The following is a 16,355-nucleotide window of genomic DNA, read 5'->3' on the forward strand; positions in this document are numbered from 1 at the left end:
TTACTCGTCACTTTCCCCACTTGTGAAGGCAGTACTATGTTAATTTTTCTTCTTACATGTAATGACAGTGATTGGGTGCATCTGCTTTATTAATCTTCTAGTGCTTGGCTTCTCAGATTTATTGGATGGGGCTGGTTGATGGGGCAGAGCGTGAGACCTAGCAATGGGTAGCTCAAATATAGATTTGAGAAAACCAAATTAATTCAGCAGTAAGAAGCTAAAGGGTTGTTTTTCTGGAGACCAGAGACCAAGTCTGGATGTGAAAGAGGAGGAAGAAAACTAGTCTTTCCACTTCAACACTGGGAAGCACAACTCCCACTTATTTTACTTCTTTAAAGGAGATTACTGACTTGCATTGGCAAGTGTTCACTTCAACAAACACCGAATGAAGCAAGCTTCCTGCGCATATTTCACCATTTATTGCATCACTTTCACAGTGTGAGTGAAACTCCAATTTTCGTTATGCCACAACTTGCCCAATCTTGTGTTTTGCAGTAGGATGTTAGCAGTGCTATTAAGGCACTTACATATTCGTGAATAGTAGTAGAGAAAAAAAAGTAAAAAAACGGTGGCTTTTTGTGCATCGACTATGCATGCACCTGGTGCTCTCATGTCCATTTTTTCCGCTATCTGCTAAACCATTCTAAACAAGAAAAGCTCATACGCAATTATTGTGCAGAGTCAGACAACTAAACCAGTATCCTTGGTAAGCAAGGTTTATTTATTTGGTGGCATTTTCTGTGGCCCTGCTATTGGGCTTTCTTTTCATCCTTTTCCGCTGTGCAGATTCATTAAGAAGTGACAAGACAGTTTGACAATTTTAATCATTGAAAGACTTAGCAAAACCTTTTTTGGGTTGTTTTTCCTTGCTTTCAGACTCTGCACATTGCCTTTTAAGGCATGTTTTAAGTGATTCTTTTTTTTATGGAGAGGACATGTTAGCATCTTTTATACCATGTCAATTATGTGGTGCCATAGTGTGTTCTTGGATGGAGTCTTGCCCTTTCGTTCAGTACAATATAATGTCGTTTTTTGTGTCATAGGCCATTTTACATTTGAGTATGAGTGTAGCATTTCGCTAAGTTTTGCCTCTGTCACCGAAGCTTGCTACCCACTGCTGTTGACATGCGACACACATGTGACTTTTGTTCAATAAAAGGAAGTCTGTCACTTATCCTGTGCACTGGTTGTCTTTTTGAATTACAATTTGTTGCCTATATTAGTTCTTTTGTTGTATCTCAGATTAGGAATGGCTATCACAGTTGTCATCATTTAATCATATTGCACACAATGTGGATGATATGTACTTGCAATATATGGCCACCATGAATAGAAGTTAATTCAAGAATAGTGCCTTTGCATGGTGGGGCAGCCATGAATTGTAGCTACAAGTTACCAGCACTGCAAGTAGCACTGTTTGTGCAGAATATAGTTCAACTCTACTACTTTCGAACATCATTGTTTTTATCTACATTTGTATAGCTCCAGTTCCTGTGAACAACACGCATCTGGCGAAAGAGTGGCTTGCACCTGCAGTGGGGCCCAATGAATAGCCAAATTTCTGCCCGTTTTCATGTTATTAGCATATTAGTTGAGGCAGTCGTTCTTATAGTAGCCTGTTTGCCCAGTGTAGAAGCCACTGCGGGTGTCAGGATCTTGCACACATCTTCAGCTTTGCAGGGGACACAGCATCTGGCACATAGTTTGTCACAGGCCATGTTTTTGGGGCAAGTTGGGTTTACTCACTTGCAAAGAGAGAACCAAGCTTGTTGGATGTGAATTAAACCGCCTGTACACTCGGTGGCCTTCTTCATTTTGTGTGACATATATGATTATAGCTACCCTTGCACTTCTTGTCCGGCAGCAGTTTTGCTTTTGAAACACTGAGGATAGCTTTCAGCAAGCTGGACAGGAATAGCACTGAAAAACCAGCAGATGTTAATTGTCGCACTTGTCATGCGATGCTTCCTACAGTATGATGAGGCCGGAAATTAATGAAGGTGTTCCTCAAGGCCTTCTAGCTTGTCATGAGTTTGGAGCAACGTGATGTATAGCACTTTTCTGATCGCATACTATAGGTTCAGCAGCTGTGGCCATGGTTGAAGTGCAGTGCAAGGTCAAGAAAATAGATATCTATCAGCAGCACACTGGTAAAGGAGATGCTGGGAAAACTAGTGGGAAGCCTGTTGAACATCTAATTGACCAAGTTGCTGGCTTCATCAGGCAAACTGTGATAAAGAGAAGGAAGTCATCAACACATCAGAAGGTTTTTGCGTATAGACACTGCTAAGGTTCTCAGGCACGTCTCTCGTAACACGCCAACAAATCTTAGTGCGCAGGCTATGCATGACCAACTACATATGCCTTCTGTTTGGACAAAGAACTGCTCATTGTAACTGATGAAGATGGAGTGGACAAAAAAAATGGCAGCTCCACTAATCTGGTTTCACTGGTATCAGCAGTGCTTTGTAAGTATGCATCGCCATACTCCTCACTGCCTTCTTGGTTGACCTGAGCAAGGACCGGCTTGAGGCAAGGGGTAATAGACATCTTTACAAGCTAAAGATGCATGCATGCATGGAGAGCACATTGTGTCCAAAAAGTAGGCACTTCACAGGGGCACTGGAGAAGAAACAGATTATTGACAGTGGCCAAAGGCAAGCTTATCTGCTACTAAACACCCAACACTGTTGCCATGTGACACCTCTGAAACAATCCTTCTGAAAGAAGAAATCATCCTTGTGCATCCATAAAGAGGGCGGATAGGCAAAGCCCCTTCAGCAATGCTGCCAGCTTCAAAAGGCCCACTTGGCACATCCTGAATGCTTCCTTCTTAGACTTTGCTGGGTGCAAGCATTCTACTGTCCAAAAGTTGTCATTGAGAGCACTGTTGGTTTGGTGGCAATACAGTTCAGAAGCGACTGCAAGAAACCTTTCTTCCGAGTTGGTCTGGAGGCTCATGGTGCTCACAAAGCGACACCATGAGACAAGCAAGGTGACCGGATGCCTCCAAGCCCTTGTTCGTGTATCACACTGTTCTGTTAGTAACAACCATCAGATCTGAAACCAACAAGCTCAAGTTCAGCACTCGTGTGGTTACTGTGGAGGATCCATAATAAAAAGCACAAAACAGAAAACTGAAGGGAAAGGATAAGGCACCATTTAACACCTAGTATTGCTGCAGCCCACCCCCTTTTATTTTGTCTGGTCATGCTACATTTTTTTCTATATATAGGCATGAACTTATCCTGTGCACAGCTTACTGCAGAGAGCATAGGTGATGTTCCCAATGGGTGTCCGATTTTTATATACACTATATGCTGGCTCAAAGAGGCTCGAAACACTGCAATGGAAGCTTCTAATAGAAAAGGTGCCTGGAAGAAAAAAAGGCTGTGCTGCAACCATCTTGGCAACATCGTGTCCCCTTAATAAAAATTGTGCTTCCGTATAAACTTCAGCCCTCCAGTTTAGAGTAAAGTACCACTGCACTTATGAAAAACGAATCACTTCTCAAAGAGCATGTGCAGTCCAGCCAGAAGCATAGGTATGAATCTGCATTGTGCTCCTGCATTGAAGCTGAATAATGCGTTACAAAATGACGAATGTGCCTTAGTAAGCTTCCCTGCAATATGAATTTGTAATGTACAAAGAATTGTCAATTAAGCTTACCAAGAGCACAGATGCACTTGCAAATTATATCACAATTGAAAATAATGAGCAAACCTATGTGCCCTTTCCACTATTAGTATGCTTTACTGCACGATGCTTATTTCCACCTCTGTATTGCGGTGTAGCAAGCTACGAAAGAAACGTTGCATAATTGAGCTTTTTAAGATTACCTTTTTTGCAATACACCTATGTTCTGCGGTGAAGCCTAAGCAATGTACTGCGTTGAAGCATACTAAAAGTGGAAAGGGGCCACTGTTACTGGACATAAAAAGAGTTCTTTAATTATGCCCTATGATTATACACTCGCGCAACCGCCGCCTCTCAGGTCGCCTGAGTGGACGTACTATGCTGGGTGATAGCGGCCCCCTCCCACTTTTAGTATCCTTTACCGCGTAACTAAAATGCACTGCGGCGAAGAAGCAGTACATTTGTATTGAGTGAATAAACAAATGGTTTTTACAACAGTACAGAAATAAACGCGCACCAAGCATCAGTTTACCGCATGGAAGAGCGTCGCAACAAAAGGTAGCTGATTCACACAGGCTGTGTAGCCCACTTATCAGTCGTAAAGGCTATTCTGGGTAATTCATAATTTCACACACACAGAAATATGTTTATATGTTTACGTTCGTACTCCTTGCGTAATAAGACTTCCAGAACTTCCACAACAGGAAGTAATTTACAACACACAAACGAAAACAACAGATACATATGCCTTGTTTTCAACTCGGTCGTCATGCAAATGACATATAGCACGGAAAAACGTGAACATGCTGTGTGTTAGCATCGTAAACTTCATACTAGGCAAGGAGCACACCACAATCCCGCGACAGCCGCTAATGAGACCAAAACGGGAGCACATATCTGTGAACGTGCAAATGGAGACCCTAAGCCACTCTGCTCCTCCACCACCCCCCGCTGCACGGCTGAACCACTCGTTTCAAGCACAGCACACCTAACACACATTCAGCACTGAACAGTGGGCGGTCGACGCAGTCGCATTTACATGACTTGTAGCGAGCAGCACATCCCTCGATGTCCGTTAAGCAAAGTCGGACACGGCGACGCCACATCGCGGTTCGCAGAACTTCGCTGCCGATGCGCTAGGCCACTTCGACATTTCAATTGTCAAGCAAGTACGGGTCACACAACGCAGATTCTCTACTGCCAGAGCTCACCGAGGCGAAAGCCGCACTGCCGCACCACCACTACTCGCGGCTTTCCGCCAAGTAACGCAGAACCCACAACCAACACACAAGCAACGCACGTACAATCACATGAGCAATGTTGAACAACGCGGGGTCCAGAGAACGATCACGCCGAGGACGAACACGCCACGGCGTCGCTCGCGCCAGCATCGCGCCTTCTCAAAAATCCCTAAACGAGGCTGTCCCTAGGCATCTAGGATCAGGTCACGTGAGGGATTTTTGTACGACAAATAGACGCACGCAGAACGAACACGCCACGGCGTCGCTCGGCGCAACCATCATGCCTTCTCAAAAGTCCCTAAACGATCCTGTCTCTAGGCACCTAGGATCAGGTCACGTGAGGGATTTTTGTACGACAATTAGACGCGCGCCGGCTTTTCTAATATGGTGGGGAGATCAGCGTCACTAAGACACAATTTAATTTTCGTTTTCGTTCAGGGCTGCCCACAGCCAAAATACTGCAGGCCATAGTACCTACGACGATTTTTGTGAAGTTGTTGTTGGGCAAGATATGAATGTCGGCCTTCAATTTTGTAAATAAAATGTTGCCGCTAAAATTGGTAGTTAAAACATGGTTAAAACTTTTTAATTTTTTTTTTACTTGTGACGTGACCCGTATTTTCTACGATGCCACATTTGTATTGGTTGCCAAGCCTTACAGTTTGACAGAAGATGTGCACATGCGCTTATTACAAGTTATCAGTGCAGCACCTTGTATTATTTGGCGCAGAAAAAACAGCGTGTACTGGCTTCGAGCTGCACCACTGGAAAATCGCGCCACCGTGCTATTAGGGATCACGTGGACATAGCGGCCGCGTCGGCTGCTTCGGGAGCGCCGAAGCGAGCGGAAAACGAGAGTTTAAGTTCCCTTGTACGCTGGGGTCCTCATTTAGTGGCGAGATTTTCCCCCTTCGAGTGTCTCCTTTACAACGATTGAAAGCACTACAATAGGTAGTGGCTGCCTTTGAAGGCGCGCAACATGGTAAACTACTGCTCGGTGCAGGAGTGCCAGACGTACGCAACGGAGCCCGGTGTCAACCTTATTCACAAGTAGCCGTAGGACAAGAAGCTGTGTGATGCTTGGCTCGCGAAACATAAAACCGGCAAACAGTCATCGCGGCTACAACTCGGGTATGCAGCAAGCACAGACACGAGGAAGATTTCTGCTACGGCGCCGGGTCTGCGATGTTCGGAAAACGCGCACTGAGACGCTCGCCCGAGTCCGCTGCGCGACTAATGTCATGACGGTTTGGTCTATGAACTTGTCGATGCTATAGATACTTGCAAGTTCACTGGAGGGGAAAGGGAGCGGTAAGAAGCACATAAAAAAAGAAGCATGGCATATGATCATGTTTGTGTTATGAATTAATGCACTGGATTACAAAAAAAGAAGCAGCGGGAAATCGCACGCTGGGAACACTGATAAACATATAGTGCGACGCAATTCGAGAAATAATATTGAAACGTCCAATAATTTAGAAAACAAAAAAGATTGAATCGTCGCGACGGCACATCACAGTCCCCGTAGGCGTCGATCGATCGAAGTACGTCTCTACAATGAAATTATTTTTGAACTGCTCTGATAGTGCCCACGCGACAATGGTTGCTTGTATACTGTCAAATGCTCATATTCTGCGGCCTAAAGCTCATGGCAAGGTGCGAAAACGCGCACACGGCGAAAGCGAAACAGTACGCGGACAAGCATGCATGCAGACGCGCGCAGTCGTTCGCTGCGAAGCTGTGCGATCGCTGCATTGAGGCTTCATTCTATTACGCTCCATTTAGTTATACAAACACTATAAGAACATATTTCACATAGTTTGCTCTCAGCGTTTGCCTATCTTTCACGCAAGAAGCCGGTTCGGGAGACTCCATCGCGGCGACCGTGCACATGCAGTGGCGTTCACTGTACGTATTCGGCAAAAAGGTAGCGTCTCTAAACGATTCTGTGCTTTCAGTGCAGGGCCTATTAAACGCAGAAATAAAGACGTATTAAAAAAATAAAACTCTTCTGGATTGGCCCACGCATGAAAAATTGTTGGTCTATGTTCACGGAGACGAGATCCGCCAGAACGTAACCATAAACAGCTTCGCTGTAAAATAGCAGTTCACCTGGCTAAAGCTACAACTGGTGCCAGCCGACAAGGTTCGCGGGCGCACCAAAGCAAGTAACCCCATAAAAATTTTTTTCTGCACTACATTTTGTGCAAGGAAAACTTGCCGTCCGCCAGCGTCCGCGCAACGAACGCGCGCCCGCTAAGTCTACGCACTATACAACGACAGCAAAATTGAAGACGTCATTGTGTATAACCCATGCCTCAAACATTTATACGTAGCAAAAACGTATAAATATAAATTTGCAGTTGAAATAACACATCATTATAAGAGCGTACGCTCCATCGGTCTCAGCGGCTGCGGCGGAATTACGTTGAATATGCCGCGAAGCGCGTCTCCGCCCCAATCCAGTTAAATCCAGTTCGCTCGCGGCGCCCTCGCGCAATTTTTCCACGCGCGGCGCCTGAGCAGGAGAGTTGGTGCCGTTGGTACACTCTAAGTGCCAGGCAATGGTCTGGCGCAGTCTGGCGTGCGGATATAGAGGTGGTCACTGAGATGGCATTATTCGATGTGGCATAGTGTGTACGCGTACACAGTAGCAAAAGGAGTACGCCGAGCTCGACGACCAAAGTTTCTTTTTATCAGCTGCAGTTGTGGTGGTGCATGCTGGCTCTACGACGTCTGTCTGTCGCTCCCTGCTGCCATCCACGGTGTTCTTGAGCTTTCCTCGTGCTGGCTGCGAAAGCATTGGTAGTGGCGGTGAGTAGTCGACTGCTTGGGCGCCGTGCATCATGACCGCACCGGTGGGCACACTGGCCCAGGTGGCCACCTACTTGGGATCCTCGGAAGCCGCTTTTCGACTTCTTCTCACCATCCTGTCAGGTGAGCCCTCATTTCATTTCTCGCGTCACCGCCGCCGGGTTGGCCCCTGTGTTGACGATACGCAGTGACGTGTCAGTACTATGTAAGCGCCGGGTGGTTAAACACGAGAAAAGCGAAAGGCCGCGTGGCCCTCGTTCCAGCTGAGATCCGACTGTGGTTGGGTTCGTTGGCCGAAGCGCCAGAATAGCAGGAGGAATGTGCGCGAGGTGGAGACAGCGACTGGTGAATGACGAGGAGCTAGCTGTGCCTCAATCCTTACGCTGCGTTATGTACGCTGGGAGTCGGGCGCATGCACTGCATTTATGGGTTTAGGATCAGATGTGTGCCATGGATGGACGTGCGCGCCGTAATACTGGTCTTGTGTCGCTGTTAGGTGCCACTTTGATGCCGGAGATTTTTCTTTTTCACTGTTGAAGACGGCGTATATCGTAGTTCCATCGTCTTTTACATGTTGCGTGCCATTTTGCAGTAACGTTCAGCTTTTAATAACTTCTGTTTGGGATCGCACCGCTGGTACGATCTGTTGGGAACTCGGCGCTGACGCCCGTGGTTGTACCTGGGTCGCAAGCCCCAAGGGTAGCGTTGGCCTGGCGGCCTGGGGTACAACTGGAAGCATCCGAAGGTCCCGGCAAAGCATGAGTCGACTGGTAACAACGAAACAACTTGTTTATTTTAACATCGCAAAGAGTTGGCGGTCAGGTTTGACCGAAGTAGAGAGACGGGAGAGCACTTCACTCAACAGAAGAAATCGGAGCCCTCCTTCTTGGCGTCCGGGGGCAGCTGTTTTTATACTCTCGCAGTTGAGGGCAAGAAGGAACCCCTCAAAAGACGAGCACGTGAATGTACAATGGGCTAATGGTGACGCACACTGTCGTAGCGCTGCCGTAGCACCATGTCGAGCACGATCTCGTAGCACCCTGTCGAGCACGATCTCGTAGCACCCTGTTGTAGCGCTGCCGTAGCACCATGTCGAGCACGATCTCGTAGCACCCTGTTGTAGCGCTGCCGGTCGGGCACAATGACTGTAATGAGAGGATGATCCCTGCTTTGGCATCGCCTGTTTCGGGCACAATGACTGGAATGAGAGGATGATCCCTGCTTTGGCATCGCCTGTTTCGGGCACAATGACTGGAATGAGAGGGTGATCCTTTGCGGTCGCATCGCCGCAGTCGCGCCTGGAAACACCTGCCGATGAGTGTTGCGGCGACGACGATCGGGCCAAAATGTCTGCCGCCCCGCCGCAGTCGCGCCGGCAAAACCACGTGTCGCAGGCGAAACGCAACAGACCGCCCCGCCGGGGGAAGGAGATCCCGATGGACAGGGGACTGCATCCGCTGTCCGGAGGGATGTCGCTCGATGATGCTCATAACCGAAGTCGGGCGTCCCTCGACGTTTCTTGAGCGCAGCGCACAGAGAAGGCCTCGTTCTCTCGTTCAGGTTCGCACGGGACACTGCAAAGTGACTTCGGGAGAGTTCACATTTTTGTTCTCGTTCCCGGCAAGCGTTAGAACTACGCTGAAACTCAACCGCTCAGTCAGCAAGCACGGCACAACCCTCACTAAGCCCTGCCAGGCTCTTTCCCCTTTTTATACCACTGCCTAGTTCCTTACAGTAGTCTAGCATCACTCAGAACGCGTCCACAAATTGAAAAATTGCACTAGAAAGCATATCATCACTTTGAAACACTAAACAAAAGCAATATGTTAAAAAAAATCCTGCCTCAGGAAGAAAAACATCAGTAACAAACAATTTTGAGGCTGATTCCTACGTTAGGGGCTTCGACTTAAGCCATCGGCGTTACCGTTGAGACTCCCCTTTTTGTAACGCACCTCAAAGGAATATTGTTGTAAAGCGAGGCTCCAGCGCAGGAGGCGGCCATTTTTGGGAGAGATGGTCTGCAGCCATTGGAGAGGGCAGTGATCCGTCTCAATGATAAACCTCGAGCCGGCTAGATAGCATGACAATTTCTGAACGGCCCACACGAGACACGCACACTCTTTCTCGGTGGCGCTATACGCCTGCTCACGACTGGTCAGCTTACGACTAGCATACAGGACGGGGTGTTCTACTTCTCCATTTTCCCGTTGGCACAGTACAACGCCCATGCCTCGCTCACTAGCATCGCACTGAACAATGAACCCTTTTGTATAGTCTGGCGATCGTAGCACAGGCTGGCTTGTTAGGGCACTCTTTAGGGCGCTAAAAGCTCTTTCCTTTGTCTCGTCCCAGACGACTGTTTGAGGCTCTGTCTTTCTTAGAGCATCCGTCAGGGGAGCCGCGATATCAGAGTACCTAGGGATGTACCTCTGATAGTAGCCGGCGACACCCAAGAACGACCGAATATCGGTCTTGGTGCGCGGTTGCGGAAAGTCTCGCACAGCGGCCACTTTTATTTCAGAGGGGCGGCGACGACCCTGACCAATCACGTGACCGAGGTAGACAACCTCGGCCTGTGCTAACTGGCACTTAGGAGCCTTTACTGTCAAGCCCGCTTCGCGCAGGCGGGTTAGCACTGCCCGCAAGTGTGTCATATGCTCAGACCAGGATGCGGAGAATATCGCTACGTCGTCTAGATACGGTAAAGCGAATTCTTGCTGTCCCCGCAACACTTTATCCATGAGGCTTGAAAAACAGTATGGCGCGTTCTTCAAACCAAAACTCAACACTTTAGGACGGAATGTTCCCATTGGTGAAATGAACGCCGCATACCTACTAGCCTCTTCTGTAAGTGGAACCTGCCAATAACCCCTGACAAGATCTAGGGTGGGAATAAACTGAGCGCTACTAACTTTCTCAAGGCGCTCCTCGATGTTAGGGATCGGATAAATTTGATCCTTAGTGATGGAATTAAGCCTGCGGTAGTCGACGCAAGGACGAGGTTCCTTGCCCGGTACCTCAACTAAAATCAAAGGGGAGGTATAATCACTCTCACCTGCCTCAATAACACCGAGCTGTAGCATTTTCTTTACCTCAGCCTCCATAATATCGCTCTGGCGGGGTGACACCCGATACGCCTTGGATCGTACTGGCTCTGGGGAGGTAAGTTCTATATCATGAGTAAGTACCGAAGTCCTACCAGGCCTCTCAGAGAACAGACCTTGAAACTCTTGTAATAGCTGGTGTAGTTCGGTTTTCTGCTCAGGCGACAGCGGTGCTTTACTGATAAGGTCACTAATGACTTGACCGGTGTCTTCCCTGTTCGTCACTGAGCCTAGTCCCGGAAGCTCGACCGGAAGCTCTTCAGGAACGTTTACCATCATGCACACCACTGCTTCCCTTTGTCTATAAGGTTTGAGCAGATTACAGTGGTAAACTTGCTGTGCTTTCCGCTTTCCTGGCAGACTTACCACGTAGTTAACGTCCGACAGTTTCTGAACAATTCGTGCTGGGCCCTCCCACTGCACGTCTAGTTTGTTGTTTAGCGATGTGCGCAATATCATGACCTCATCGCCAACCTCAAAACGATGGGCCCTGGCTGTCCGATCATAATAAACCTTGGCCCTCTGCTGGGCCTTTGTCATTGCTTCACCTGACAACTCCTGTGCCCTTCTTAAGCGTTCGAGGAGCTTAAGTACGTACTCAACCACGACTTGGTCGTCGCCCCTACCTTCCCACGATTCTCGAAGCATGCGAAGCGGAGATCGAAGCGAGCGACCGTACACCAGTTCAGCTGGCGAAAACCCCGTAGCCGCATGCGGCGCGGTCCTTAAAGCAAACATCACCCCAGGCAGACACAGCTCCCAGTCAGTTCGATGTTCAAAACACAACGCTCTCAACACGCGCTTCATGACGGAGTGGAGCTTCTCAACGGAATTCGACTGTGGGTGGTACACTGAGCTGTGTAGCAGCTTTACCCCACACCTTTCGAGAAAAGTTGTCGTCAAAGCGCTAGTAAACACTGTGCCCTGATCTGATTGGATTTCCGCAGGAAAACCAACTCGCGCAAATATGGACAGTAGTGCATTGACTATCTCAACTGAGCTGAGTTCTTTAAGCGGCACTGCTTCAGGGAACTTTGTCGCTGGGCAGATCACAGTCAAAATATGTCTGTACCCCGTGGCTGTTACCGGCAGAGGTCCCACTGTATCAATAACGAGCCGTCTAAAAGGCTCCGTAATGATAGGTACCAATTTCAACGGCGCCCTCGATTTGTCCCCTGGTTTGCCCACCCGCTGACAAGTGTCACATGTCCTCACGAAATGGTCTGCGTCCCGAAAACACCCTGGCCAATAGTACTCTTGCAAGAGACGGTCCTTAGTTTTCTTAACTCCTAGGTGTCCGGACCACGAACCCCCGTGTGACAAGCGCAACAGATCCTGACGATAGCATTGAGGCACGACCAGCTGATCGAACTCCACTCCTCTGCGGTCTAGATACTTCCGGTACAGGACTCCACCTCTTTCCACAAAACGCGCAGTTTTCCTGGCGATACCTTCTTTGACATTGCAGCGCACGTTTTCCAGGCTGCCATCCTTTTTTTGCTCGGCTATCAAAGCCGACCGGCTGACTTTTAGCAACCTATTAAGTCCGTCTGACGTAGGCGCGATGAGCAAATCAGTAGATAGCTCTTCTAACTTTCCCGCATCGGGATTTTCCTCTCCGCTATCTGGTGCCTTTAACGTTACAGACTCAAGTTTATTCAGTTCGGGCGTGCTCTGAATATCAGCTTGCTGCGCCTCTGACCCTTTTTCGTTGTTTGATAACGTCGGCCCCGCAACTACCGCCTTTGCAGCGAGCTCCCGAACCTTCGACCTGGTTAAGGCCTGAACACTAGCTTCACCAAACAAAAGCCCCTTCTCGCGCAGGAGGTGATCGGACCTGTTTGAAAATAGGTACGGGTACTGGGGTGGCAGCACAGATGACACTGCCGCCTCCGTCTCAAGCGCTCCGAAAGGTCCTTCAATAAGCACCTTTGCTACTGGCAGACACACGCTATGAGCTTCCACGGCTTGCTTGATCCATGCGCACTCGCCCGTGAACATATGGGGTTCTACGTAAGACGGGTGAACTACATCCATCGTAGCTGCGGAATCGCGAAGCACTCGGCACTCTTTCCCGTTCACGAGGAGGTCTCGCATGTAAGGCTCGAGAAGCTTCATGTTCTCGTCAGTGCTGCCTATTGAAAAAAACACAACTTTTGGTGTTGTTTCCGGACACTGCGCCGAAAAGTGACCCGGCTTCTGGCACGTATAACAAACGCGCGCTCGCCTCATCTCGAACCGCTTTCTGCGTTTGGCTGCCGCCGTCTCTTTACGTTTGGTCGGACTGCGTTCACTCGCATCCTCACTACGCGTGTCCCCCTTTGCTCTCATGGGTGTGAACTTCGGCCTCTCAAACTTCGAGCCAAATTCACCCTTTTGACCGTCCTTAGCTCCGCGAGCCCGACGCGTCACAAACTCCTCGGCTAGCTCAGCGGCTTTAGCCACCGTACAAACGTCTGGCCTATCCAAGACCCAGTATCGCACGTTCTCCGGTAACCGACTATAAAACTGTTCTAGCCCGAAACACTGCAGAACTTTATCGTGGTCACCAAACGCTTTCTCTTCTTTGAGCCACTCCTGCATGTTCGACATAAGCCTATACGCAAACTCTGTATATGACTCACTTCTGCCTTTCTCATTTTCCCGAAACTTCCGACGGAACGCCTCCGCAGACAGCCGGTACTTTTTTAGCAGACTCGATTTTACTTTGTCGAAATCCTCTGCTTCCTCTCTATCCAAGCGAGCGACTTCGTCGGCCGCCTCGCCGGGTAACAAAGTGAGCAAGCGCTGTGGCCACGTTTCCCGAGAGAACCCCTGCTTCTCGCACGTTCGCTCAAAGTTAACCAGGAACAAACCAATGTCCTCTCCAAGCTTAAACGGCCGCATCAGGTCAGTCATTTTGAACAATACTCGTTCTCCTGCACCGTGTGCCTGACTTCCATTACGAGCGCGTTCCATCTCTACCTCGAGACGCTTCATTTCCAAAGCGTGTTCGCGCTCTTCTTTTTTCTCTTGTTGCTCTCGCTCTTTCTGTTCTTTACGTTCACGCTCTTCTTTTTCTTTCTGTTCTTTAAGTTCGCGCTCCTGTCTCTCTTTTTGCTCTTTAAGTTCGCGCTCCTGTCTTTTTGTCCTCTCCTCAATAGTCTCAAGGCATTCCGACAGCTCGTCATCCTCAGCCTCTAACTCAAGAATAGCCTTTATCAGTTCTGGTTTTCTGAGTTTGTCCGAGACATCCAGACCCAACTCCCTTGCAAGCTCCAACAATTTCGGTTTGCGCAACGACTTCAAATCCATGGCTGCTCTGAATGCTGCTTTCTCTACTGCTTACTATTGTCTTGCCGCAAACTAACCCGGCAGCAACGACAACCACAATTACCAGCTCTGTTTCTAACACTAACAAAAGCCTGGCAAAGCTCAGAAGAAGAAAGTCCCGCACTCACCAAACCTCGCAGGCAGGAATTCCGCGCAGTCGTTCCGCTGCAGGCAACCAGTCGTCACACAGGGCTCGTTGCACTGCTCCCGGATCGTCGTTGAGCTGCTCAGCATACAGTCAACTGCATCTCTTCGCTGCTGGCCTCCGTTGTCGCGATCTCCCCGCTGGCAGACAGTTGTTTTGGAGTCGGAGGCGATCCCACCGCTGCCAACCAGATGTTTGGGATCGCACCGCTGGTACGATCTGTTGGGAACTCGGCGCTGACGCCCGTGGTTGTACCTGGGTCGCAAGCCCCAAGGGTAGCGTTGGCCTGGCGGCCTGGGGTACAACTGGAAGCATCCGAAGGTCCCGGCAAAGCATGAGTCGACTGGTAACAACGAAACAACTTGTTTATTTTAACATCGCAAAGAGTTGGCGGTCAGGTTTGACCGAAGTAGAGAGACGGGAGAGCACTTCACTCAACAGAAGAAATCGGAGCCCTCCTTCTTGGCGTCCGGGGGCAGCTGTTTTTATACTCTCGCAGTTGAGGGCAAGAAGGAACCCCTCAAAAGACGAGCACGTGAATGTACAATGGGCTAATGGTGACGCACACTGTCGTAGCGCTGCCGTAGCACCATGTCGAGCACGATCTCGTAGCACCCTGTCGAGCACGATCTCGTAGCACCCTGTTGTAGCGCTGCCGTAGCACCATGTCGAGCACGATCTCGTAGCACCCTGTTGTAGCGCTGCCGGTCGGGCACAATGACTGTAATGAGAGGATGATCCCTGCTTTGGCATCGCCTGTTTCGGGCACAATGACTGGAATGAGAGGATGATCCCTGCTTTGGCATCGCCTGTTTCGGGCACAATGACTGGAATGAGAGGGTGATCCTTTGCGGTCGCATCGCCGCAGTCGCGCCTGGAAACACCTGCCGATGAGTGTTGCGGCGACGACGATCGGGCCAAAATGTCTGCCGCCCCGCCGCAGTCGCGCCGGCAAAACCACGTGTCGCAGGCGAAACGCAACACTTCCCAGATATTTCTTGCTTAGAAACGTGACGGATTTTGCATTCGTTCGCTGCTGATGCGAACCGTTTTAATCATACACGGGTAGATTTCGATTTATACCAAACTGACCTACACGCATAGGCGGAAGGTTTAAATTTTTTCGCGGGATGGGTAGGTGGGGGGCTGGGGCCTGATTAGCTTTCCGTACCCCATATATATATATATATATATATATATATATATATATATATATATATATATATATATATATATAATAGTTGCACTCGAAGAAACTTAGCGTGGCCTCGAAGAATTGTTCACAGAAGTGACGGCCTTATACGGGTGTATACAAGACCTCATAGTACGAGTCAGTTCAATTTCACGTCCTGAGTCATTTTGCACCACCAAGACAGAGGGAGAAAAGTAAACTTTATTAGAGGTGCATTAGTTATTCAGACCCTAGCAGAGGAGCTAGTGTGGAGGCCATGTGGCCGCGACGCGGTTAACCCACTCTGCCACCATAACTTGGTATTTTGGGTCATCAATCTTGATTGTATGCTCCCAGGCCTCGAGTTTGGGAACTTGCCAAAGAATCGTGCTTGGTTGGGGGTAGGATGGGCACCCCCAAAGTATGTGATCTTGGCCTGCGGTTAGTGTTTCGCAGTGGCTGTAGTTAGGTTTAAACTCTTGCTTAGGAATTTCAGCCAACCTTTTGGGGCTTAGCATGGATTGGATCTGTGCTTGCCATAGAGTGGTTCCCTGCTCTCGGGAGAAAATCGTGATCGGGTACAAATACATTGTGTGAATCCTTGCAAAATTGAGTTAACTCATGGTATGTGAGGATGGGTTCAAGCCGACCATCCAGGTCGAGCGATTCTACCTCCTGGTTATCTGCTGCTTGGCCGGCTAGGTGAGATGCTTTGTTAGCTGAGTTGCTGGCGTGAGCTGACACCCACATTAGGTGGATAGTGTCTGGTGGTTTGAGAAATCTGTTTGCAATGAGGCTGATTGCCCCAATAGAGTAGCTTCTTATGGCCGATTTAGAGTCTGGCACAATTAATTTAACATGAGGTAGGAACGCGCCCATGGCAATTGCAGAGTCTTCCGCCTCCACAATGGAGGATGTGTTGACCGTGGTAA

The 16,355-nt window shown here is 48.9% G+C and overlaps 1 protein-coding gene across 1 annotated transcript in view; it reads left to right on the forward strand.

The window, feature by feature from the left end:
* The first annotated feature begins 7,396 nt into the window (after positions 1-7,396).
* nes (lysophosphatidylcholine acyltransferase 3 protein nessy) overlaps positions 7,397-16,355 on the forward strand; it is a 236,698-nt gene continuing 227,739 nt past the window's right edge. The window contains exon 1 of the mRNA XM_075686866.1: positions 7,397-7,814. Coding sequence (XP_075542981.1) covers positions 7,724-7,814 — 91 coding nt within the window. The 5' untranslated portion in view covers positions 7,397-7,723. The remainder of the gene's footprint in view (positions 7,815-16,355) is intronic.

The sequence above is a fragment of the Dermacentor variabilis genome, chromosome 3 (assembly GCF_050947875.1).
Source record: "Dermacentor variabilis isolate Ectoservices chromosome 3, ASM5094787v1, whole genome shotgun sequence".
NCBI classification, from domain to species: Eukaryota; Metazoa; Arthropoda; class Arachnida; order Ixodida; family Ixodidae; genus Dermacentor; species Dermacentor variabilis.